The sequence below is a fragment of the Dipodomys spectabilis genome, unplaced genomic scaffold (genome assembly GCF_019054845.1).
Source record: "Dipodomys spectabilis isolate Male_0828 unplaced genomic scaffold, ASM1905484v1 ptg000329l, whole genome shotgun sequence".
NCBI lineage: Eukaryota > Metazoa > Chordata > Mammalia > Rodentia > Heteromyidae > Dipodomys > Dipodomys spectabilis.
The window spans coordinates 5250035-5277027 of record NW_024871006.1 but is presented as its reverse complement, the minus strand read 5'-3'; the positions used below and the strand labels follow the sequence as shown (position 1 = coordinate 5277027).

The window sequence follows — 26993 nt, the reverse complement described above, 5'->3', positions numbered from 1 at the left end:
ATACCAAAAAAAGAAAGAAAGAAAGCTTTTACCAGATCTAATGTTGCAATACCAGGCTGACTCACAAAGGGAGCCAAACAGCCTCCTTATATAGCCAGAAAAAGCAATTACAATGGTCGGCAACCTTCATGCAAATGAAGGACTATGTTTGCACCAATCACAGGCTGCCTGTTGGGCCACTCAGGGAGGGACTCCCTCATTTGCCTGGGTGAAAATGGTTGTAAGGATGTCTGTAGCTTCATGCAAATGAAGAACTGTGTTTGCACCAGTCACAGACCCACTGTTGGGCTGCCAGGGGGAGGGGCTCTTCTTCTAGCCTGGGTGAAAATGGCTGCAAGGGTGTCTGCCCCTTCATGCAAATGCAGGATTGTTTTTTTACCAATCACAGGCACCTGTTGCACCTCCCGTGGAGGAGCTCTCCTCTGGCCTGGGTTTCAGGGCTTAGAGTTCACCCAAAACTGTGATGGCAAAAATCTGACACAAACTGAAACAGTCATGGCTAGATACTGCCTTCAGGAGTCAGAGGTGTGCTTGAACAGCAGGTGGCTGAGTTGCAGTACAGCTTCCTCAACCTTGTACAGAGGGCTCAAAGTGGCCCACATGAGCTCCCGTGACCTGCCACTTAGGAGCCAAAACCTCACGAATTTATGAACCAACATACCTGTATTGATTATAGTCCAAGAAATAGAACACAGTCTAAAAACCCTTCCAGCCCCCTGCTAATCCCTCCTCAACCCAAGGGTGACCACTCATGTGATCTAATATATTTGACTAAAAAATTATTTGATTATTGATTGAAAAGGATAGCCTTGAACTGTGATGTTCTCATCTCTTCTTTCCGAGTAGGAAGGATTACAGGCACAAGCCACTGCACAAAGCACCTTCTCTCAATTCTTACTGCAAAAAAATGTCCTTAGCTCAAGGTCCTGAAGGATTTTTCCAGTTTTCTATCATTGCTGTTAGGCATTGCAAGCACTTGTGCCAGGTTCTTTTCCTGGCTAGCATCTGTAACAAGTCTGCATCCCTTTTAGCTCAGAGCTATCTTGGCCACCAAAGTTTAGGCTTAACATTGCTGATCTAATGTGTAGTCAGATGCACCAGTTTAGGAAGACATGGAGCCTGGTTACCAAGTCAGTGGGCAGATTAGACAAGAACTTGCTGAGATCTCTAGTATCACCATACAACATAGCTTGAAGGTCATTGTGAACTGAAATGGTCTCTGACAATTTCATTTCTGGGAATGAATCAGGCATAGTACAGAAATGACACATGCTATTACAATCTCTCTCCACTTCCTCCCAGACACCAGTGTGGGAATGTGGATGTGGGAATGGTGACAAAGCTGGCTGTCACACAAGCTCCAAGGAAAGTCCTAGGTCTGCACTTCTTACCGTCACTCCCACCATATGGTGGCAAGCTAAATTAGAAAGGGGCAACGTAGATCAAGAAGCATTGTATGGATTCATACGCTGTCTTGTAAATTGGCAACTCCTTTGTGCAGCCAGGCACTGGTGGTCACCCCTGTAATCCTGGCTACTTAGGAGGCTGAGATCTGAAGATCGCAGTTCAAAGCCAGCCCAGGAAGGAAAGTTTGTGAGACTCTTATCTCCAATAAATTGCTCAAAAAAAGCCAGAAATGGAGCTGTGGCTCACATGGTAAAGCACTGGCCATGAGCACAAAAGCGCAGAGACCATGCTCAGGCCCTGAGTTTAGGCCCCAGGACTGGCACCAATTAAGACAAGGAAAGGTCTGATGATTGGACACCCCATCCCGCTGACCACAAGTCCTGGAACCTACAATGCTATTCAGCTCTGGCCCACAGCTCCAGGGCCCACGGGTACAGCATCTGCCTGCCTTCTCAGCCCCTGGGCTGGGCTGCCCAGCAGGCCAGCTGTGGATGCTTGCCAAATGTCACCCGCCCCACGCCAGACCGGCCGGTGCACCAAGTGGTCAATGAAACAAGGTCTTCCCAGTCTTCTGACAAGCTTCACAATGACTCCTGTGTGTCCGTCACCCCAGCCCCAGCCCACCTGTGCAGGAAAGCCAGTCAAGTGCTCAGAGAGGAGGCCTCTTACCACACTCAGTGGCTCTCCAGTGTGTGCCTCACACCATCCACCCCCCCCCCCCCCAACACTGGGGTTTGAACTCAGGGCCTTGCCCTTAGTTGAGGCATACCCGCCAGTCTTCTTTATATGCTTTACTCTATTGCAGTTTGTTTTTTCCAATAGTCTTTCTTAGTCCCCAGTCCAGCCTGAACCCCAGTCCCCCTAACTATGCTCCCCCTGTAGCTGGGATGGCAAGCATGTGGGCTTGGGCCAGAAGCCCTGCGGGTAGCACGTGTCTCCCCCAGGACTGCCAGCTCTACAGACACCCAGCACCAGTTCAGGGGTCCCAGGTTTTGTTTTTTTGACCAGTTGACCACAGATCCACAGGTCCCACTGCTGGCACCAGAGCTAGTCATTCACGGGAAAGACACAGCATGCAGGAAAGTTCTGAAATCCCTTTTATGCTTCTAACAGAGTGATAGCGATTGGCTACAAATCTGAGCCAGCCTGGAAGAAGGGACTCAGGGTGTGGTCTGGGGAGGGGGGGGGCCCAAATCACTGCTCTGTTGTGCTGGGGCACGTCCCAGAAGACACCCTGCTACCCTACGGTGTGTGTGAGGTGTCCAGAGGTGTTGGGGCTCAAATGGGCCTTTTGTTCCCATCAGGGATCGGGGCACTGGCTGGGCAGTGCCCCCTTCTGGAGGCTTCAGGTACCTTCTGCAGGCTGCTAGGACCTGGTAACCCCAAATGCTACTCAGTTCTCCAAACCCAGGAGTGGGGGAGCTATCTGCTTTGGCCTCTATCTATGTTTCTGCCCTGCAGTCTCCTTATGCAATTCCCCGGATTAAGTTATTACTTAACATAAAAGAGGTGATTGCGGCTTTCTTGATTCAATTGTCAGTCAGCCCCCCCCCCCCCATGGAGAACTCACTGACACCTCACAAAACCTGGGGGACGGACATTCTCCTTATCCCACTGATCAGAGGGACGGGGGGGGGGGGGGGCGGGGGGGAGGAAGGGGCTCAGCTGAGGGATTCAGAACTTACAGCAAAACACAAAAGCAAAGTCCTCAAGGACATGTGGGCATTGGACACAGCCTGAAATGCCCTGAGGCACTGCCAGAATCCTCCCCCTTCCCCTCCCCCCCACCTCCAGCCCCGTAGGTGAGGTGTGTGTCTTACCTGGGACTCTCAACTCTGCCAGTCCACTTCAGCTTTTCCAGCGGCCACCACCGCAGCTGGTCTCGACCACTGTCCTTGCCCGGGTGGGAAGGGTCACTCCTGGTGTGCTTGGCTCTTGTGCCTGCTATTTTGCCCTCGACCCCAGCATGGTTTCTGCAATCCTGTGGAGAGAATCAGCTTAGAGATCCAAGTTGGTATTATTTTTAGAAATAAAGATCATCCATCCAGGCTCAGCTAGTGGAGACCTGCTCGGGGAATGAGAACAAGGAGAGAGAAAGGCTCCGGATGTTTCCAAAGTTGGAGTTGGAGTAAGACAATGCGAATCCGGGACTCAAGAATTGGTAGACTGGGGTCGGGGCCCCCGTGGTCGAGTGTGGCTCAGTGGGTGCGAGGCCCAGGTTCCATCCCCAGCACCAAACACAACCAAACAAAAACTCCTGAAGGGGGGCGGGGGGGGGGGGATGGGATGAGAAGGGGAAACAAAGGAGGAGGCAACAATGCTTGATAAGGAATGTACTCATTACCTTGCCCATGTAATTGTAACCCCTCTGTATGGTATTTTCACAATAAAAAAAAAAAAAAAAAGACTCCCGAGTTCCTGCCTGAAATGTTGTCTTTTGTTGCAGAGAGTGACCTTGGCTTCCCAGATGTCCGTCCCTCAGGACAGGGCACGAAACATTCAGCATAATGTCTTTGTTTTGTCTTGTGTGCTCTTGGACAGCATCTCACTCAAACCCAAATGCTGGCCATCCTGCATTTTCTAGTTTCTAGAACAAAGCGTTTGTCTGCCTATATATAATTCATGCTGAGTCTGCAGCCCAGTTAACAAAAGGATTTTTTTTTTTTTTGCTAGTCCTGGGGCTTGAACTCAGGGACTGGGCACTGACCCTGAGCTTCTTTTACTCAAAGATAGCACTCGACCACTTGAGCCACAGCACCACTTCTGGCTGTTTCTGTGGTACTGAGGAATGGAACCCAGGGCTTCATGCACGCGAGGCAAACACTACCACTAAGCCACATTCCCAGCCCCAATTATCTTTTTCTCCCCCCTCCCGCCGCCCCTTTTTTTGTGCTAGTCCTGGGGCTTGAACTCAGAGACCAGGTATTGTCACTTAGCCTTTTTGCTCAAGGCTAGCACTCTACCACCTGAGCCACAGCTCCAGCACTAGCATTTTGGTGCTTAATTGGAGAAAGGAGTCTCATGGACTGTCCTGTCCAGGCTCGCTTTGAATCACGACCCTCAGATCTTAGTCTTCTAAGTACCTAAGGTTAAAGGCAAGAGCCACCAGCGCCCAGCTTTAGGACATCCTTTTTTTTTGTTGTTGTAAATTTTTTTTATTGTTATTATAAAGGTGATTTACAGAGGAGTTATAGTTACATAATCAGGCAGTGAGTATATTGCTTTTTTTTTTTTTTTTTTTTTTTCGTCAGTAGTGGGGCTTGAACTCTGGGCCTGGGTGCTGTCCCTCAGCTCTTCAGCTCAAAGCTAGCGCTCTACCACTTGAGCCACAACGCCCCTTCCTGTTTTCTGGTAGTTTATTGGAGATAAGAGTCTCATGGACGTTCCTGCCTGCCCAAACTGGTTTTGAAACATGATCCTCAGATCTCAGCCTCCTGAGTAGCTGGGATTTTAGATGACCAGGCTATATTTCTTTTTTGATGTCACCCTTTCCCTCACTTCGTTTTTCCCTCCTGTCCTCACCTACAAGTTGTATAGTTCATTTTCAATATAACATCTAGTGAGTACCACTGCTGCATTTGTTTACCTTTTGTCCCTCCATTTGTGTGCTCCCCATTACCCTCCCAAAGACAGATAAATAAAATAAAAAGAGAAGAAAAAAAAACAACCTCATTTCCATTTCCTGGAGTTCGGTTCAATAACTATTATTTTACATGATCAGAGGCGCACAGGCCTCACACCTTCGTGTCTCTCCCCTAAGAACAACCTCCTTTGAAGGACCATCTTTTACTTTTTAGATCAGTCCTGGAGCTTGAACTCAATGCCTGGGGGCTGTCCCTGAGTCTTTGGCTTAAGGCTAGCACACTACCACTTTGAGCCACAGCACCATTCCTGGTTTTCTGGTGGTTAATTGCAGATAAGAGTCTCACAAGGACTTTTCGGCCTGGGATGGCCTGTGATGGTCAGATCTCAGCCTCTGAGTAGCTACGATTACAGGAGTGAGCCACTGGTGCCAGAACAAGAACCTTTCTTTTTTGACTATGTTACCCTTTCCCTTACCCTCAGTTTTTTTTCCCTCCTATCCTTATCTTCTCCCTCCCCCCCCCCCCCCCCCCCCCCCCCGCAACACACACACACAGAATGGGTTAAGGCTAAGGACACGGCCCAGTGCTAATAGTCTGGTTTTATATGGGCAAAACCCTGGGTTCCATCCCCAACATCCCCTGTCCACAAAAAAGTAGATTAAATATAATTGATGTAACTCAGAAACTTTCATAAAAGTATAAAGCCAGGGGCTGGGAAGATGGCTCAGTGGCAGAGTGCTTGTCTTGCATGCATGAGGCCCTGGGTTCAATTCTACAGCATCAAATAAGCAGAAAAAGCCAGAAGTGGTGCTGTGGTTCAAGTGGTAGAGCGCTAGCCTTGAGCTGAAGAGCTGAGGGACAGCCCCCAAGCCCAGAGTTCAAGCCCCATAACCGACAAACACACACAAAGAAAGTATAAAGCCAGAAATGGTAAAACTAATTCTAAGACCACAACAATAGAGTTAACTACTGTCTACACCCACTCATGTATGCACACAACATATACACACATACATACACACCCACATTTTGTTTTTGTACAATGCACATCACTGTCATAGGGGACAATAAAACCTTTCTGTCAGATACTGGGGTCTAGGTGCCTATAGTCATAGCTAGGAGATTGAGAACTGGAGGATGGAGGTTTGAAGCCAGCTCAGTCAGAAAAATATGAGAGATTCCACCACCAAAATAACCAGCAAAAAGTAAGGCTGGAGACATGGGGCTGGAGGTATAGCTTATGGGTAGAGTTTTTGTCCAGCACGCTCAAGGTCCTGCATCTCCTAAGAAAACAAAAGGCAAAAGTATGAACCAGGTACTAAATATGTTTGAGTTTGTGGCCAGGTGCCTCTGTTGCAATTACTTTGCTGATATAAGTCAAACAGCGACATAGATCATATACAAATGAACAAAAAAGCTTAGGGACAGTGCCCAGGCTCTGAGTTCAAGCCCCACAACTGACCAAAAAAAAAAAAAAAATCCAATCGAAAAGTTGGCTTCAGATTCATAAATCCCAACAAGTAATATGAAAGCCAACAATATCCACAAGTCAACAATTCCACAATAAAGGAGCTGAATGATAGTGAAGTGGATGGAATCTTAATGAACGAAAACAACACAAAAGGATAAAGACATTCAAGGAAATTAAAGAGGATATGAATAAACACCAGAATGAATCCAAATTAACAACTGCATGAAACAAGGAAGACAATGCATGGTGTAAGAGGAGAATTCATAGAAAGACAAAGTTCAGTTTCTTTACATAACACCTAACATGAATGACCCCGTTGTGGTTTTCTCTGGTCCGTGAGACCTAGTGTATAATGGCTCGCCATAAAGTTTATTGAACAAGATTAAGCCCAACTCCAAGTCTCCATGTTCCAGGACTAGTATGTAACAGAGGCTCAGAGACTTTTCTGGTCCTGAGTTTCAGGAGGAACCCCTGGTCTCCCACAGCTCAGATCCCTGAGAGAGGCCCTCGCCTTCAGCTACACAAGTTGCCCCTTTTCCTGAGGCCCCCTCTCCAGGCTGGGACACTGAGACGCTCCAGCTCTCTGCCTCTGGGAATTCAGGCCTTAACCTTCAATAATAAAATCCACTGGATACCAGTTCACCCCTAGCTACTCGGGCAGCTGAGATCTGGGGATCAAAGTTTGAAGTCAACCAGGGCAGAAAAGTCTGTAAGACTCTTATTTCCAATTAACCACTGTTGTGAGGAAACTTGGCCTTGAGAAACAGATGCTCAAGAGGCCAAATTGTGAGCCTCTAGTGGAGAGCAGGAGGAGTGCTGGTGGATCCTGTCTCAAAGACCAGCAGCCCAAATGCAGTTAGCACCAAGCTTATATGGACCAAAACCACATAAGGTGTGAGGAATTAAACCTAACAAACGTGTTATACACAAGCGAAGCAAACCAGATGAGGACACTTAAACCTAAAAGAAGAGTTAAATAAAAAGCAAACCGTCTAGGCAAACAATCAAGGGAAATCAAGGGCCAGTTATCTAGGGGAAGCAGAGATCCAGTCTCCTTACTTCACTATCAAAAGGCCAAAAGTGGAGCTGTGTCTCAAGTGGTAGAGGATCAGCCTTGAGTGAAAAAGCTCAGGGACAGAGCCCAGGCCTTGAGTTCAAGCCCTAGTACCTGCACAAATAATAATACTAGCGACCTCCTCAAGAAGTCTCAGGTTCCCAGCACCGGTCCTAAAAGCCCCTTCCTCTTAAGGAGAAAGGTAAGGAAATAAAACATAATTTCTTTCCTTTTTTCTTGGTTTGAGACCAGGACTCAAACTCAATACCTATGGCCACTTGTACTCATTGGCTAGCACTCTACCAAATGAGCCATATATCCAACCCCAAAGGGTTAGTTCTTTTTCTTTTCTTTTTTTTTTTCTTGGTCCAAGACTGGAACTTGAACTCAGTACCTTTGGCCATTTGGGCTCATTGACTAGCACTCTTAACAACTGAGACACAACTCTGATCCCAAGACACAATTCCTAGATCAGGTGTTCATGTAATGTAAAGGGAGTCAGCAATGCTCCTTTAAAAAAAGCCAACTTCGAAGGGCTGGGAAGGTGGCTCAGTGGTAGAGCACTTGCCTTGAGCTGAAGAGCTGAGGGACAGCGCCCAGGCCCAGAGTTCAAGCCCCACGACTGACAAAAAAAAGGAAAAAAAGCCAACTTCGTGTCTAGTGCTGGCACCTCAACACCTGTAGCTACTTAGGAGGCTGAGATCTAAGGATCACGGTTCAAAGCCAGCCCAGGCAGGAAAATCCATGAGATTCTTATCTCCAATAAACCACCAGAAAACCAGAAGTGGCTCTGTGGCTCAAGCGGCAGAGCTCTAGCCTTGAGCTGAAGAGCTGAGGGGCAGCGCCCAGATCTAGAGTTCAAGTCCCAGAACCAGAAAAAAAAAAAAAAAAAAGACAATTTCACTGGCTGCCGTGTACGCCATTGAACGGAGTGTTCATAATTTATTGAGTCTCCCTGTTTTCCTCAGGGGGCCTGAGGCCTGCCAGGAAGCAGATCCCAGTGTGGAGAACCACACAGCAGTTATGGCAAAGCAGTTTGAGTATGAGCCACTAATGAGACAGAGAAATGACAAACCAGGCCCTGGCCAGGTTTGCCGGTCCCACCAGATGCAGAGCCGTGACACCTGAACCAGCCTTGGTGGAACTGCCTTACTCTGTGGCAAAACACAGCCTGTGTGACTTAAACAACAGGAATTTCACAGTTCTTGACACCAGAAGACCCAGATCGGGGAGGCAGTGTGGCAGTGCTCTATGGGGGAGGAGGGGAGGCAGTCAGCTGCCTTCTTACTGTATTCACGTGTGGCAAAGAGAAAGAAGACATGGGCATCTCTTCATGCAAGGCACTAATTCTATCCTAGCCCCAGTGACCTCCTTTAGCCATCAATTGGAGGCGGAGCTTCAATAGACTTGCGACTTCCAGAACACAAACCACTGGCCTATAGAAAGATCATTGGCCATACCAGCCATGGTCTGTAATGTACCAAAGCCCATTTTGATGTTGGGAATTGGGGCCCCTGGAAGTGCCTGACACTCTCTTTTCTCAACAAGCATTTACTGAGCACTTACTATTACCATCCCGCCCCCCCTCCCCTCCTCCCCCCCACTAGGGGACAAGGACCTGGTGATAGAATTCCATAGCAGCTACTCCTCAAGCAGCTCAAGGTCCAGTAGGGGGCACTGTGGTAGGGACCAACTGGTCTCCTTTCTCCCCGAGTTGAATCACCTAAATGAAGAGAATTCCCAGGGCTGGGAAGGTGGCTCAGTGGTAGAGTGCTTGCCTTGCATGCATGAGGCCCTGGGTTCGATTCCTCAGCACCACATAAGCAAAAAGAAAAAAGCCGGAAGTGTGGTGCTGTGGCTCAAGTGGTAGAGCGCTAGCCTTGAGCTGAAGAGCTGAGGGACAGCGCCCAGGCCCAGAGTTCAGGCCCCCCTCCCCCCCCTAAAAAAAGAGAATTTGACCTCTCCCCCTCAGATGCATCCTGGGAACCAGGAGCTGAGGCTGGCAGCGCTTTCCACACAACTGGATCTCTGGCTGACTTCACAGACAGAACAGAACCTGTGGATTAGTCTTTTGGCCACTGCTGTTTATCCTTTGCAAATTATTTCATTCCCATGAAACGAAGAAAGAGGGGCAGACAAGAGAGGGAAGTTATCCTTTTGGATCCAACAAGGAAAAGAGAAAAATCATCTGGGGGTTTGGCACAGGGGGAAATGGATGGCCAATGATGGAGAGGCTGAGAAACCAAACGGGGCCATGAGGCCACTTCCTATGAGTTACAACAGGAAATTGCTCCAGGCAAGAAGGATCAAGTGCATCACCAGAGCCCACCCGGCGGCAGGAGCCACAGGATACGTGCTAGAAGCCTTGAGGTATCCACTAAGAGCTGGACATCTAATACTGGTGACATTTTCCAGGTCAGAGCAAAGGACGAAACACTGAGCTTCCTCCTACCTAACCCCAATCTCCACGGGGCATCTGCCACAAACCAAAGTCGGCCAGTAATAAGCTGACTCTTGCACCCAGACTACCCTGCTTCTGGCTGGAGAGTGAGTGCTCTTGTCCTCTAGGGGATGAGGCATGCGTCTCAGGGCTAAGATGTGGGATCCTCGTGGATCCAAAGCACACACTGGGCGCCTACTGCCTTCCAGGCTACATCCGGGGCTGCTGTACTGTCAGAATCCTCCCGAAGCTCTGCACTGTCCCGTAGCTTTTTGCTTTGGGAGCCACCTGGGTGCTTGGAGCAGATGTTCCACAGTGTCCACCACGGGCTGGCGTTTCATGAAATCGTCACGTTAAGCAACATGGCTGGGCCCAGGTGGCTCACGCCTGTAATCCTAGCTACTCCGGAGGCTGAGATCTGAGGGGCAAAGGGGAAAGGTGCTTAAAAATGCTTCCGCTGGGCCCAGGAGCAAGATGAAGCCTAGGTCTCCTAGACTCCTTCATTTTGTTCCTGTGTCTTTGTCCTGCACCAGTCTCTTCGGAAGTATCCAGGAAGGAGCGGACCACTGGCCAGGTGTCAAGGCCCAGGACCCCCACCTGAGCCACCCTGAGACAGCGGCCTACCAGACCACCGGACTCAACCTCCGACCCCACCAGGAGCTTGGGACCGAGAGTCTCATCCATTGGCCTAGCCGAGGGGGACCGGTGTACGAGAAAGTCAACAGCAGCACCAGCATCCGCGGCGGGCAGGGAGGCTTCCGGGGGCTGCGGTGCCCGGGTGGGGCCTGGCTGCGTGTCTGGGCAGAGCTGGAAGGGGAGGCGGAGGCCGCTGTGGTGGAGAGACCCGAGAGAGCAAAGGCTGGCGCCAGGGCCTTCGCCACGGTCGGGGAACCCTTGCCTTAAATGCAGATGGAAGAAGGGGAGTGTAGGAAAACCGTCAGGATCAGGACCACCGGGCCGGGGAGCTCGGCAGCGCCGCCGCGCCGCAGAACCCGGGCGGGAACCAGCCCCGCCCTCCAGTTTTTCAAATCAATCCCGACCCCGGGCACGCGTCTCTGGGGCGCATGCGCGAACTACAACCATAGAGGCGCGGAGCTGGAGCGTCCTCGTCCACGCAGGCTGACATTTTGGATCCTGGCAAGAAAAAGTTGCGAACGGCGGAGACCGCTACTAAGCCGGGATGCGACACCCTTAACCGTGAAAACGAAGTAGCTCTCGGGGGAGCCGCAGAAGCTGGCGGCCAAGCGAATTCGTACTGCGTCCGTCTCAAGAGCAGGCCTCGCAGCGTGGCCCACCTCTCTGCCCTCACCTAAGATGACGTCCGTGCGGCCGCTCTAGCCGCCGCCTCTCGGCTTCCCGGAGGGGGCGTGGCCTGCAGGGCCGCACTCGGGTGTCTGAGGCGCGGCCCGAGAGCGGCGCGGGCTGGGCGCGTTGATCGGCGGTGTCCGGCCGCGCCGCGCTCTCGACCCGCGTCCCCGCCCCGGGTTTCCTCAGCGTTCGCCCGGCTCGCCGCCGCCGCCTCGGGCGGAGCGGCGTCCGGACCCAGCCCCGCGCGGGGCGTCCGTAACCGCGCCTCGGGCCGGACGATGCCCAGGAAGCTGCTGCTGCTGCCCCCGCTGTCCGCGCGCTCGGCCTCCCGCGCCCCGCGAGCCCGGCCCGCCGCCTCGCCGGCCATGAACGCCGCCCGCGCCGGCTACCGAGTCTTCTCGGCCAACTCCACGGCCGCCTGCACCGAGCTGGCCAAGCGCATCACCGAGTAAGCGCGGGAGGGCGCCGCGTCCACCCCGGGCCCCGCCGGGGTCGTCCCGGGCCCCTCGCCGCGCCGCCCCGGGCCGGGGCCACCTCCGCACCTGCGGCGGGGAGAGGGGACGGGGTCGCGGCGCGTCTCACCCGGGCCGACGCCCTCGGTCCTCCCGAGCCGCCCCGCGGCCCGCCCCCGGGCCCCCGCCCCAGGCTTCCGGCCCCCGGGCCCCTGCCCCGCGGCGAGGGTCGCCCTCAGCACCCGACCGCCCTGCTCAGGTGTCCCCGTGAGCCCGGCGGAGGTAGTTGTGACCGAGGGCTGGTAAAGGGGGTGTGTGGGGAAGGAAGCCACTCCAGCCCCGCGTCGTGGTCGGAACGGGGGGGGGGGGGGGAGTGGTTGTTGCCTCGCCAGGTCCCCGTACTTGGTCCAGCGGTGGGTTGGATCAGTCATTGCAAGTGCAGACTACCGTTTCTGGGCTGTTGGTTGGACCCTCACTTTTCTCCGGCCGCAGTTAGTTACACCAGGAGGTCCTCTTTTGACATGGCCATATATGCATACAGTGTATCTTGATCAGACTCCCTCCCCCGCCGCTCGCCCTGCCTCCCTGCCCCGCACCCTACCTCAGCAAGCGCTTGAGATGCCTTCCCAGACTTGCCACTTACCAACTGCGTGACACTGGGCAGAGAGACGTGGATCTCTGAACTTCCACTTGTGAAGTGGGGGGTGATTGATTCCCTCTGTTGGGCCGGGAGTATTTGGGGAGAGCTAAAACCTAGGCCAGCAGGAGCTCTTAGCCGCCTGTGATGACACCTGCCTGCTAACCTGCTTCACACTTGGCTCTTTTGCGGAAAAACCCAGAATCCTAGTATAAAAGAACAGTGTTACAGGCCCATTTCCAAATACACTTGTTAGTAAAGCGTAGTGAATGTTGTTTTCAGCTAGGTACTGGTAGTCTGTCACCCTGGCTCCGTTGTAGGCTGAGATTTAAGGATCACTATTGGAAGCCCAGTTCAAAAGCTAGCCCCAGGGCTGGGAAGGTGGCTCCGTGGTAGAGCGCTTGTCTTGCATGCCTGAGGCCCTGGGTTCGATTCCTCAGCACCACATAAGCAAAAAGAAAAAAGCCGGAAGTGGCACTGTGGCTCAAGTGGTAGAGCGCAAACCTTGAGCTGAAGAGCTGAGGGACAGTGCCCAGGCCCAGAGTTCAGGCCCCATGACCGGAACCAAAAAAAAACAAAACAAAAGCTAGCCCCAGCAGACAAATCTGAGAAACTCTTTATCTCTCCTTAACCAGGAACAAAGCTAAAAGATAAAAAAAAAAGTGGAGATTTGGTCCAAGTGGTAAGAGCACCAGCCTTGAGTGGGAAAAACTAAGGAAGAGCATGAGGCCCCCTGAGTTCAAATCTCACTACTGGCACACACATGCACAGAGAGAGAGTTTTCCCATTTTATGCAATTTACACTAGATTTTTATTTGTGAACCCTTGGGGTTGATAATGTGCAGCATAATTTAAATTCTAGATGGAAATGTAAAAGATGAGAAACTTTTGTCACTTTGCCACCACTCTTTTGTTTTCTTCTCTTCAGTTATAATCCTAGCTACTCAGGAGGCTGAGATCTGAGGATCACAGTTCAAAGCCAGCCTGGGCAGGAAAGTCTGTGAGCCTCATCTCTGATAAATTACAGGAAAAAAAAAGCTAAAAGGGAAGCTCAGACAGCACCCAGCCCCTGAGTTAAAAAGCCAGGCTCTTTTGTGGGGAAAAGTGTTTTAAAAAAACTTATTTTGCAATCTACTACCAAGTTCCTATTTCTAACTTTTGAATATTTGTCTTCTTAGGGCCAACTAAAATCCTGATTTTGACTGTGCAATTTGTGTTTATTTATATTAGGTTAGGTTTACTGCACTGGGGAAAGTTGCCAAGGGAAAGTTGTAGGGAGGAGTTATGCCTTTTTGTTTTGTTTTCCTTGCCCTACAGTACCTGAAAGGCTTTTAAGTTACTTTAAACAATAAATATTTGTAATACTTCTCTTATCTGTTTCCTGTCTTGAGTTGCTAGGGACTAAACTTACAAAGTGAATCACACTCTCCCACCTCAGTCCCTCCTAACCTTTTGTTAGATAAAGGGTTTGAGCACTTACCGAAGCTTAGAAAATCTTTAAAGTTGATGACCCTTGAGATAAAGATTTTCATTAATTTACTTTTTGCCAGTCCTGGGGCTTGAACTCAGGGCCTAGGCACTATCCTTGAACTTCATTTGCTCAAGGCTAGTATTCTACCACTTGAACCACTTTCAGCTTTTTCTTTGGTACTGAGGAATCGAACCCAGGGCTTCATGCATGCCAGGCAAGCACTCTACCACTAAGCCACATCCCCCAGCTGTCAGTCTTCACTCTAATCCATGCCTGAGGTGCATTGCATCCCCAGGATTTGTGTGTTACAACTATCAGAATCCTGTATACCCAGCAGCAGTTCACTCCTGTTCCTCATTAACTCTTATCTCCCTCACACTTTATTTTGTGGGGTGAAGAGAGTGAGTTTTTAGAGAGGAATATCCATAGCATATAAATTTACCGTTTTAATAGCTTTTTAATGTATACAGTCCAGTAAGTTTGAGAATGATACTCTGTTTAAAAAATGTTCTGTGTTTACAAAAGATGCTAATGTATCTTTGCGAAAATTGAACTAGGGTTAATGATGTGGCTCAGTCCTGGAATGCTTCCTTTGTATGGACAAAGTCCTGGCTCAATCAATCCATAGTACCAAAAAAGAAAAAAAGGCCAGAAGAGAAAAATAGAGGTCAGAAGCTCTTTCCAGTAAAACGTATAAAATGGTGTGCTGCTTATGGAAGGACAGTGGGATTTTAGTTTCTAATTAGATGTTCTGTTTGGGAAAGAGTAGACTGTAGTTACTTGAGTCTTTTTGTTAAAGTCTATGAAATGGAAATTTTCTTTTAAAGAATTCCCAGTACCAGGCATTGGTGGCCCATGCCTGTATCCTAGCTACTCAGGATGCTGAAATTCGGGCATTGGGCTTAAAGCTAGCCTGTGCAGGAAAGTCCATGAGACTTTTTTTTTTTTTTTTTTTGTCGGTCGTGGGGCTTGAACTCTGGGCCTGGGCGCCGTCCCTCAGCTCCTCAGCTCCAGGCGAGGGCTCTGCCACTTGAGCCACATCGCCCCTTCCGGTTTTCTGGTGGAAAAAAAGTCTCCACGAGACTCTTACTTCCAGTTAATCATCAAAGAAACCTGAGAGTAGGGCTGTGTGGCTCAAGTGGTAGAGCACAATTCTTGAGTAAAAAAGCTTAGGAATAGTGAGTGCCTAGGCCCTTGAATTTAAGCTCTAGGACTAGCACAAAAAAGAGAGAGAATTCCTAATTGCCTGTGTTTTCTTATTAGGCGCCTTGGTGCTGAATTGGGGAAGTCTGTTGTATACCAAGAGACCAATGGAGGTAAGTCAAGGTTTTTCTTAACCGTATTTCTTTTCTAAACTGCTTATTCAGCCTGCCTGGTGAACCAGCCTAGCTGATAAATACTTCATCAGTGACGTCAAGAGCAGTACATTCTAGGAATACTTAATGACATTAAAAAATCCTTTTGCCGCCGGGCGCTGGTGGCTCACGCCTGTAATCCTAGCTACTCAGGAGGCTGAGATCTGAGGATAGCGGTTCAAAGCCAGCCCGGGCAGGAGAGACCGTGAGACTCCTATCTCCAATAAACCACCAGAAAACCGGAAGTGGCGCTGTAGCTCAAGTGGTAGAGTGCTCGCCTTGAGCTGAAGAGCTGAGGGACAGCGCCCAGGCCCAGAGTTCAAGCCCCACGGCTGACCAAAAAAATCCTTTTGCCAAATACCAACTTAATGCCGGTAAACTTAGCTATGCTTAAGAGACAGAGATTGAGAGGATCTCCAAGGCCAGCCTAGGCAGAAAAAAAATCTCCTGATTAGTGCCTTTAATCCTAGCTACTCAGGAAGCTGAGATCTGATGATCTCTGTTCAAAGCCAGCTCAGGCAGGAAACTCCATGAGACTAATCTCCAATTAACTACCAGAAAACCGGAAGTCAAGCTGTAGTTCAAAGTGGTAGAGTGCTAGCATTGAGCACAAAAGCTCAGGGAAAGCACCCACACCTGAGTTCCAAGCCCTACGACTGACAAAAATAATAATGAAAGCAGAATAGTCTGGGGGTAAAAGTCCCTGCCTTTATAAAAGCACAAGGCCCTGAATTCAAACTTCAGTACCACACAAATAAAAGTGCTCTTTAGGGCTGGGAATGTGGCTTAGTAGCATGCATGAAGCCCTGGGTTCAACTCCTCAGTACCTTATAAACAGAGAAAGCAGGAAGTGGCACTGTGGCTCAAGTGGTAGAAGTCTAGCCTTGAGCTCAGAGAGGCTCAAGTAGTGTCCAGACCGTAAATTCAAGCTCCAGGACCGGCAAAAAATAAAATAAAAGTACTCTTTAAATTCTTTCCATCTTTAACTTTTTTTCAAGTATCTTACATTACAGATTTTCACACTAGGTAAAGTAGCTAGCCCATTTTTGCCTTCCCCTGTACAGTGTGAAAGTTAGATGGTGACATGAACGGTAAGTGATGGTACCTGAAGCACTCAGCTGGTGGCTGCTGTCTCACAGATGCTAAATCATAAACCTCTTAGTGGGTCATGGACCTTAAATTGCCTTACATACTTACTCCTGTTCATTGCAAATTAGTACAGAATAATCTAATTGTTTTTTGCAAAGCGGGAGTGTAGGTGCCAATTTTATGCTTCCCTTTTCCTTTTTAAGCTGTATTTTCATAAAGCTTGAGAATAAGAATTGCTAAGACAGTGATGTTTTGGGCATACCTTACCCCCAAAGTCTCCCATTTTCCCCTATTTGAGTGCAATGCACCGTTCTCGAGGTATGTTCAGGTCCTATATGTATATAAACATAAATGTAAATAAATAAGTAAATATATATATTGGTTGGTCATGGGTCTTGAGCTCTGGGCCTGGGCACTGTCCCTGAGCTCTTCAGCCCAAGGCGAGCACTGTACCACTTAAACCACAGTACCACTTCCGGTTTTCTGGTGGTTAATTGGAGGTGAGAGTCCCATGGACTTTCCTGCCCAAGCTGACTTTGAACTGTGATTCTCACATCTCAGTCTCCTGAGTAGCTAGGATTATAGTCATGAGCCACCAGTGCCCAGATTTTTTTGTTTTTTAAGTTTTTATTTATTATATTACTGTGTGTGTGTGTGTGTGTGTGTGTGTGTGTGTGTGTGTATGTGTATGAATGTACTGGCGTACCAATACTAGAGCATGAACTAAGGCCTGGGTGCTGTCATTGAACTATTTTGCCCAAGGCTAACACTCTTATCACTTGAGCCACAGCTCCACTGTAAACTTTTTTTTTTTTTGGTCGGCCGTGGGGCTTGAACTCTGGACCTGGGCGCTGTCCCTCAGCTCTTCAGCTCAAGGCGAGCGCTCTACCACTTGAGCTACAGCGCCACTTCCGGTTTTCTGGTGGTTTATTGGAGATAGGAGTCTCACGATCTCTCCTGCCCGGGCTGGCTTTGAACTGCGATCCTCAGATCTCAGCCTCTTGAGTAGCTAGGATTACAGGCGTGAGCCACCAGCGCCCGGCTGTAAACTTTTTTTGTATGTGTGTATATGTATGTTCATTTGGAGGTACGAGGCTCATAGATTTTCTACTTGGGCTGGCTTTGAACTGCAATCCTCGGATCTTATACTCCTGGGTAACTAGGATTACAGGTGTTAGCCACCAGCACCTGGTCATACTTTATTCTATGTATTTATTTCCTGGTGCTGATACTGGGGCTTGAACTCAGGCCCTGGTGCTGTTGTTCCTGAGCTCTTTTGCTCAGGGCTGGTGCTCTACCACTTTGAGCCACAGCATCACTTCTGGTTTTCTGGTGGCTAATTGAGAGATCTGGCATCACACCACAATCCTCAGATCTCAGCCTCCTGAGTAGCTAAGATTATAGGCATGAGCCACTAGTACCAGCTTATTACTACCACTACTACTACTACTATTATTATTATTATTGGCTTACTTTCCTCGTAGTTTGACTGTGTTTTCTTTATGTTCTTGTCATTCTGAAATCTATTAAAGAATTTGTTTGAGCCAGATACGGTGGTGCACACCTGTAATGCAGCCATGTGGGCAGCCAAGGTAGGAAAATTGAGATCTGAGGCTGGCCTAGGGATAAGCAGGAAGTCCTATCTGAAAGCAAACTAAAAGTAAGGACTGGGGACATGCCTCAACTGAAAGTACACCTGCCTAGCAAACTTGAGGCCCTCAGTTCAGAACCCAAACAAATACATAGATTTGATATTACATCATCGAGTGAAGTATTGGTTTATATTTCACTTTATTTCCTCTAAATGCCTTCTACTTATTAAAGTGTTTTTCTTAGAAAGAAAAGGAAACCAGCAACTTTAGAACATGTTTATCTTTCAGAAACAAGAGTTGAAATCAAAGAATCCGTCCGTGGCCAAGACATTTTCATTATCCAGACAATACCCAGGTAAGAGCACCTGCTGCTTTACATTTCCCTGACTGACTCCCCGAGCCTTAACGATAGAAGTCAAGATCCCTTCACCGGAACAACAATGCGGGGTGGTTGATGTTTGAACTGTACGTCTGGATGTGTATAAAACTAGATGCTTCCTAAAATTCTGCCCTTGTTTTCTGAGTTCCTGTTTGTCATATTCTACATTTGTCATATTTGATCATCTTCCAAATTTTAAACCCCTCAAGGGAAAAATCCTTCTGTATGCACTGACTCAGGCAGTGTTTGCCAGCTCGGCCCTGCTGGAAAGCTTGTAGACATTGGCACACTTCATGGCTGCCTGGGCTGGGCATGTGAGCATCCTGGATGTGCAACACTCTGCCCACCTTCTGTATCCCAGGAATTGTTTGGTGCAAGGATCACTGTATTCTAGGTTCAAGGATCAATGCATTCTAATGTTCATAGATGCACCTGCACGGTAAATACTTGGAGCATCTTTGTCTGACTGTTGGCTCCATTTGGATATATTATTTCTCCAGCAATTTTGGTTTTATATTGTTTACCTCCTGGTGACTGGAAGTCTTTTGGCTCATTGATTTTGACATGCACTGTAAATTGAGAGGAAAAAGGGGCCCAGTGTGGTAGCTCACACCCTTAACCCCAGCTCTTCAGGAAATACAGATTGGGAAGATTGCGGTTCAAGGCCAACTCAGGCAAAAAAGATAGACCCCATTTTACCAAATAATCTGGGCATGGTGGCACAAGTGCGTAATTGTTTCGGTGCCAGAGGCTTAGGTAGGAGGATCATATTTCCATACTGGTTGAAGCAAAAACATGAGAGCCAATCCAAAAAAATAACAAGACAAAGGATATAGAGAGTGTGGCTCAAGTGGTAGACTGCCCACCTAGCAACTTTGAGATCAAGTCCCAATACAACCAAAACAAAAAGCCAGATGAAGTCCTGAGGAGCTCCCTAGGAATCTGTGGGGCAGGAGATAGGCTTCCTTTGTACCTCATAACTGGTGTTAGACTGAGTGCCAAGAACTTGGAGCAGGCTGAATTTCCATGTAGATCTGGAAATGTGAATTCAGGGTAAAGAATGGGTGTGCATTGCCACCTAGCAGAACCTGAGACCTTGCAGAGGTCATCGGTGAAGAAAATATTGTGTGCCAGGGTGGCTTGGAGACTGGTAGAATTTATAGTAGCCCAGCCAGGAGTGAGGAGTGTTTCCTTACAACCTTCAGCACTGCCTAGACTTGTCTGCACTGAGACACCCATGTGCTATGTTTCTGTCCTTCCGGTCTCTGTTCATGTAACACCTAACAGCCAGGCACTGGTTGCTCATGCCTGTGATCTTAGCTACCCATGAGGCTGAGATCTTAGGATTGCAGTTCAAAACCAGCCTGAGCAGGAAAATATAGGAGACTCTGATCTCCAACTAACCACCAAAAAGCCTGTGCTGTGGCTCAAGTAGTAGAGCTCCAGCCTTGAGTGAAAAAGCTAAGAGACAATGCCCAGAACCTGAATTCAAGCCCAAGTACTGGCACAAAAAAAAAAAAAAAAAAAAAAGCACCCAACAAAAGACCTTTGTTGGCCAGCCTTATAAAACCTTATGAGCCTTGTAAAAGCCTTATAAAAACTGAGTTGTTTTCCAGTACCTTTGCAGCCTTATATTCAGCTTTAGTGACATAGAGTAAGGTGCTGTGCTGCTCCAGACCTGTGTGCTTTCCTTCATGCTGCAGTGAGAAGCCAAGCTACCTTGGCTTTTTTCTCGCCAGCTCCTCAGGGCATGGGGGAGCATGGCATGTAGCCCCAGGCTCTTGGCATAGCTGTCTCAGACTGCTAGTCCTCCCATTACAGAGGGTGGCAAAGAACCGAAATCACTATCCTGTAGAGGATCAGCCTTGCAACAATCGCTAAGGTCTAAGTCCAATCAAGCTCAAGTAGCAAAGTCTGTGCAAGCATTGTGGCTAATCAGTGCTGATCTCATGAGCTTTGACCTGGTTCTCCAGGAAAAGACCCAGTGAGTGTATTGGGGTGGCAGGACCAGAGCAGGAGCAGCTGAAATGTGGGTACCTTGGATCTGTTGCTTGCATGTGAGAATCTCCTGCATCAGGTGGTTTTAGATGGACTGCCCAGCCTGGCCGTGGATGGCTGGAGTTGACCAGCTGTGGCCATTCAGATGTGGCCGCAGGAGCATTGGGAGGGTTGAGGCTTTGTGCCTGTGAAGAGCATATTTTGATGCCTTTATTTAGGTATTTTTTTGTTTTGTTTTTGCCAGTACCAGGGTTTGAAGTCTGGGTCTTGCACTTGCTCATGGCTGGTGCTCTACCACTTGAGCTGCACTTCCAGCCTGACTTTTTGCTGGTTATTTTGGAAATGAAGTCTCACAGACTTTCCTACCCAGATTGGCTTCAAACTGTAATCTTACAGATATTAGCCTCAGAGTAGCTAGGATTACAGGCATGAGCCACCAGTGCCCAACTACGGTCTAACTACTTGTGCTTTTCTCCATTTTTGGGACAACAACTGTGTATCACTGTGCCTAGATGTCCACCTATCTAGCCCAGGCTAGCTTCGAACTTGAGATTCTCCTGCTATTCCTTTCTGAGTATTGGCATTGCAGATGTATGCCACTGTTAAGTGTTTTTCTAGTGTGCTTTTTTCCTGAGGCCATCATAAATTCTTTTCTCTACTTCTATTGTGATTTTCCTTTTTGGCTAGCCCATGGGTAGACATGTAACCATAGCATCCTGGAGGTCTTCACTTTGGTGCGTGTTCATACGTGTAGATTGTGTGTGCTGCAGGTCCAGGGACAGCTGTATCCATACTGTGTGTGACATATGGCTCCCTCCACAGCCCCACCAAACATGAACCCCACGAGCAGAGACTTTTGCTTGTTCACTGCTGTCTATAATACCTCAAACAGTGCTGAGTTTCTGGCTTAAAACAGATCTCCCCCCTTGAATTTTTGTTTACTAGATTGTATGTGCATGTGCACGAGTGTGTGCGCGAATGTGTGTGTGTGTGTGTGTGCACGCGCATGCACACACACGCTGAGGATGAAACCCAGGCAAGCGCTCTGCCACTGAGCCACACACCTGCACAATCATACACTCTCAACACTGGCCTTTTGTCACCCCCTCCCTATGTTCATGGTCACCCCAAACAGCCAAGATGTTGGCCTTGGTGTGGGAACAACAGGGTGTTAATAGTCTTTTGAAATAAGAAGTTACATTTTAATTAATTCTTGGTCTCCAGATCTCAAGGTAGTCAAGAGTTCTCAGGGTGAATATTCATTATAGCAGTCTAGCCTGACAGTGGGCTGGGAGAGAGGAAGAACAATTGGGTGGCTCCCAGGGAGAACAAAGAAGCAAGGAGAAAGGTGGGCTGATCCCATCTGCAGCCACTTCTTTACTGTATTCACAGCCTTAGAAAACAAGTGAAGAAGGGGCTGGGAATGTGGCTCAGTGATAGAGTGCTTGCCTAGCATGCATGAAGCCCTGGGTTTGATTCCTCAGTACCATAGAAACAGAAGAAGCTTGAAGTGGCGCTGTGCCTCAAGTGGCAGAGTGCTAGCCTTGAGCCAAAAGAAGCTCAGGGACAGTGCCCAGGCCCTGCGTTCAAGCCAGGACTGCAAAAAAACAAAACAACAACAACAACAGAAAATAAGTGAAGAAGTCTTGGGAGCAGTCCTCAGGCTGCAAAGGGCTAAATCCTTAACAACAGCCAAGAGGAGGGCTTTGCCCTTGAGGCAGCTCAGAGCCTCTGTAAGGGTGCACGCGTGCACCCGTGCGCAGCAGCGGCCAGCTTGGCAGTGTCAGAGCATAACCTGCCAGTTCCTATGTCTCTGGGATGATGGGGGATGAAAGAAGAGAAGAAAAAGAATGGTGAAGGGGGGGATGTGTGCGTGTGTAGTTTGGGTGTGTATCCATAAAGAAGTTTATTGGGCTGTGTGTGGTGGTGCATACCATAATTTTAGAGGCTGGAGGAGCTTAAGTTGGCTAAAGACCCACCCAGGCTATAATAAGACTTTGTCTCAAAAAACAAAAGGATTTGAGGCCCTTCACAATAAACTAGCGCTATTATCACTTAAGTACCAACTAAGGGACACGCCTCTAATCAAGCCACTGAAAAATAACTGAAGCAAAAAAGGGCTGGAGGTATGGCTCAAGTAGTAGAGCTCCTACTTAGCTAGTGTGAGATACTGAGTTCAAACTTAGTAATAGAATTTAAATGCCCAGGGCCTATGCTCTTTCCCTGAGCTTTTACTCTAGGCCAACGCCACTTCTGGCTTTTTCTGAGTAGTTTATTGAAGATAAGAGTCACAGGGACTTTTCTGCACTGAGCTGGCTTTGAACTGCAGTGCTTAGATTTAAGCTGTCTAAAGTAGCTAGCCCACCAGTGCCCCACTAGATTTTTTTTCCCCCCTGGTCGTGGGGCCTGAACTTGGCCTGGGCACTGTCCCTCAGTTCTTCAGCTCAAAGCTAACACTCTACTACTTGAGCCACAGCGCCATTTCCAGCTTTTTCTGCATATGTGGTGTTAAGGAATCAAGCCCAGGGCCTCATGTGTGCAAAGCAAGCTCTCTACCACTGAGCCACCTTCCCAGCCCTAGAATTTAAATTTTTAAATAATACCAATGGTAGCCAACATCTGCAATCATAGCAACTCAGGAGGGTGAGATCTGAGGACCCAGGTTTAAAGTCCACTCAGGCAGACAAATTCTCAAGACTTTGTTGTTGTTGTTGTTGTTGTTGGTCATGGGGCTTGAACTCTGGGCTTGGGCGCTGTCCCTGTGCTCTTCAGCTCAAGGCGAGCGAGCATTCTACCGCTTGAGCCACAACGCCACTTCCTCTCCTCTCCCACTTTTTCTCCCCCCCCCCCATCTCAAGACTTTTATCTCCAAGTGACCAGCAAAATGTCAGAGCTGGTGGCATGGCTCAAGTGGTAGAGTGCCAACACTGAGCCTAAAAGCTGAACCAACAGCATGAAGCCCTTAGTTCAAGCCCTAGTATCTACACATAAAAACAATAAAGAATATAGATAATTTAGTGTTGTTTTTTTTTTTTTTTTACTATTTTGTGCTTATTAGAGTTGAAGAAATGTGTCTTATCTATTTTTCTTTAGTTGATAGGGAGAGAATGTTATCAAAAACTGATTTAGACAGATGAAAGCTTAGACATTCAATTAAGCCTCGTTACCTTCAGAGAGTTCACCCTCACATCACATGTATGTGTGGGTGCATGCATGTGTGTGTGTGTGTGGTGTGTACATATATATATGTATGTGAGATGATGGTGTACAGAATGGGTTTGGAACACTTGAAACCACTCAGAACTTACTTGTAGTAGGCTTCCTTTGACTATTCCAATATTAACAAGGCTTTGGTTGCTGGGAGTGGATCTAAGTCTGAGCACAGCACAACCATCCTTGATGAAGGATGATTATGCTGATTGTTGAGCTGTGCAGTACTACTCAAGAAAATGTGTGTACTGAGCAGAATAACTTAAGTCAATAAATATGAAGCTTAAAAGCTGCTTTTTTGAAGGACATGTTCCTGGCTATGTAGAAGCACTTGCACATTGATGTGAATTTAGTCATTTACTTGCCATTTACAACTTAACTTGCTGCCAGTGATGAGTGGCTGGGCCGGGGTAAGTCCTGCGCCATTATCATGTTTCATTTCATTACCTGTATCCATGGCATTGCCTATCATTTGCAGTCCTGAGCAGTTTAATGCACTGTGTGTGGTGTATATTTTCTCATCTCCCATTAGTTTTTGTCTATTCAGAACAATAAAGCAGTCAAGGCTGACTTTAATACAGCATGTGATTACCCTTGGGAAAAGAAAAAAACAGTTGGTAAAATAGTTAAGATTGTCCTACTTCGTTCGATACAAAGACTCCAAGAACTAGCCAGGATGTACTGGGAACATTGTTAGGGAACAGATAAACAAAGCAAGCCTGCCAGCCACGTTCCTTCCCCCTGCTAGCCCACAGAGCAACCGCCTGTGTCCGATTCCTTCAGTATCTCAGCAAATGGGGGAAGCCAGTGCCACAAAGGCCCCTTTGTCGCCTTGCTGGCCAGGAGGGAAGAGGGCGACAGGGAGGCTTTCCTTAATCATCTTGGGTTGGAGAATGTTGAATTCCTTAGCATGAGTCATCAGGTAGAAGAAAGAGTGGAAAATAAAACCCTCATGTGGAAAATCAGTGAAATGAAAGAAAAAGTTCCCCAAATATTGTTCGTTGTGCTGGGCCTGCCAACCTCCTGATACCAGGCAGTCTTGTATTGTAACTCACAAGGCCAGCAAATACAGACCCGCTGCTCAGATACCTGTGCTCACCCCGTCTGCTCAGATAACCTCAGCTCCCATGTGCTGTTGGCGTTAGTCCTGTGCAGCGTGTGGAACTTCTCTATCACCTGGGGAGCTAAGAAGTGCTCTAGTGTCATTTCCAAGTAGCCCCCCCCCAATGGGGAAGGACCTCCGTGATGTCTGCTGTTGAGTCTCAGCGTGGACTCTTGGGATTTTATGTGCCATCCTCTGGGTGCTGTGCAGGCGTCCAGCTAACAGTGTTTGGTTGATGTAATGCAGTGAGCCAGGCCTGTCCTGTGTAGACTGGTAAAGTGTGAACATCTTTGGGACAGAGCATTCCTGCTTGAGTCAGCTGGCCTCCTTGGGCCAGGTGACACAGCAAGGGATCTGAGTGGTCTCTAGCCTCCCCCTGGGGGGGGGGGGGTCTGCCTTGTTTACTGGTTTGTCATCCCCCACCTGCCCCCGCCCCTCATACCTGACCCTGTGCTTGACTCATCTTGTTCAATGAGTATGTTGTCTGTTCCCTGACCAAACATTGGGACTTCCCAAAGACCTTGAATGCACTTGGTAATTGTTTCTTATTCTGGTAATTCCATATGACTGTGTCTTCTGACCCCTGTGCCAGACTTGAGCATTACTAATTTGGGAATATGAAGACAACAAAAAGTGGTTCAGTTTATATCAGAGGAAAGATGTTATAAGGGAAAAAGATTGGAGTTGAGTCCTGGAACCACAGTGCCTACCCTGGAGAGACTAAACCAGAAACCCATAATGGTGATAGCACATACAAATGACACTCCAGGAGTGACAATGACGTGGAGAACATTTGTCAGCCAAAGGAACTTGCCGCCCCTGCCCCCTTCCTCAGCTCTGCCCATAGTGGGAAGGGACGGGAGACGGCCTCCCGACCTCCATGCTGGAGGCCTGGCTCCATGGCTGTCCCTCTCAGCCACCTAGTTGACAACTATGCTGAAGTCTGCTGTCATCCACTTAGTTGACAACTATGCTGAAGTCTGCTGTCATCCACTTCCCAGTACCTGTGGCCGCCTCTCTCTAGTAACCTATCAGTTCAAGAATTGCACCTGAAGCGCTTGCACCTCCCTTGGGCAGTCTGTGATGTGAGGGTCCCTCCTAGGCTTAGAGAACGGGGATGTTAAGGACTAGTGGAGAATCTGGGGAGTAGGAAGAGGCTAAATGATGTCAAAATTGCTGTTCAAAAGGGCAGCACTGTTGGGCTGGGAATGTGGCTTAGTGGTAGAGTGCTTGCGTAGCATGCATGAAGCCCTGGGTTCGATTCCTCAATGTCACATAAACAGAAAAGTCTGGATCTAGTGCTGTGGCTCGTGGTAGAGTGCTAGCCTTGAGCACAGAGAGGCTCAGGGACAATGCCCAGGCCCTAATCCTCATTCCCCTCACATGCCTATTCTGCCTTTCACCAGGAAAACAGCAGATCTTTTGCATAACAGTGCCTAAGCAGATGGGCTGAATCCCTGGGAGATGCTAGCAAATGTCAGGTCACCCTGGTCCAGCAGCTGCTTCCTATGCCACTGCAGTGACCAAGTCACTGAGCAGAAGATCTAGGCAAAGGTGAGACAGGGCTCCAACATGGGCTTGAGTAACCACAGGTGAAAACCAGAGCTGAGTCTGCTAGGAACACCTGCATCTTTCCCCCCTGCTTTTGTGAGGTGCCATCATGAGCTGGTGTGACAGATAAAATGCCTCCTGTACCCTCCTCGCAGGTCCTGCTAGCGACTAATACATGGAACCCACACAAGAACACAAATCTTATCGGAAGTGGAGCTATGGCTCAAAGTGGTTGAGAGCTAGCCTTGAGCAAAAGAGCTGGGACAGTACCCAGGCCCCAAGTTCAAACCCCACGACCAAAAAAATACAAAAACACAGATCTTGCCTGTTTCAGAGATGTGAACACAGCCGTGATGGAGTTGCTGATCATGGCCTATGCGCTGAAGACGGCCTGTGCCAGGAATATCATTGGTGTCATCCCCTACTTCCCCTACAGCAAGCAGAGCAAGATGAGGAAGAGGGGCTCCATTGTGTGCAAGCTCCTGGCATCCATGCTGGCAAAAGCCGGTGAGTGTCAGACAGAGATTGGGGGTCCGATACTCTTCCTTCCCTGTTGGGGATATATAGGTGTATAGTTTGGGACGTATTTCTTCACATGTTCACTGATTACATTTTCCTTTTGTATAGTTTGGTTAGCCGTAAGCTTCGGTATTAAATTCTTCCTTTTCTCTGTCTTACATTAGAATGATACTGCTTCAGTGGTTTCTCCTCTGGTTATGAACTGTTCCTATGTTCTGTCTTATCTGTTCCATTTCAGCTTGTCATTTGGGCAGTTGACTGCCATCCTGTGATCTGAGCTCTATCAGCTACATTACTTTCTTTTTTGGTACCATCCTGGGGTTTGAACTGTTTTTGAAGGTTTTGTCTTTTTTGTTTTGCTCTACCACTTGAGC

At 48.4% G+C, this 26993-nt stretch overlaps 1 protein-coding gene across 1 annotated transcript in view; it reads left to right on the top strand.

Annotated features, from left to right (window-relative positions):
- Positions 1–11473: 11473 nt before the first annotated feature.
- Prpsap1 (phosphoribosyl pyrophosphate synthetase associated protein 1) overlaps positions 11474–26993 on the top strand; it is a 29968-nt gene continuing 14448 nt past the window's right edge. Inside the window, exons 1-4 of the mRNA XM_042665475.1 lie at positions 11474–11712; positions 15088–15140; positions 18149–18215; positions 26435–26607. Coding sequence (XP_042521409.1) covers positions 11543–11712; positions 15088–15140; positions 18149–18215; positions 26435–26607 — 463 coding nt within the window. The 5' untranslated portion in view covers positions 11474–11542. The remainder of the gene's footprint in view (positions 11713–15087; positions 15141–18148; positions 18216–26434; positions 26608–26993) is intronic.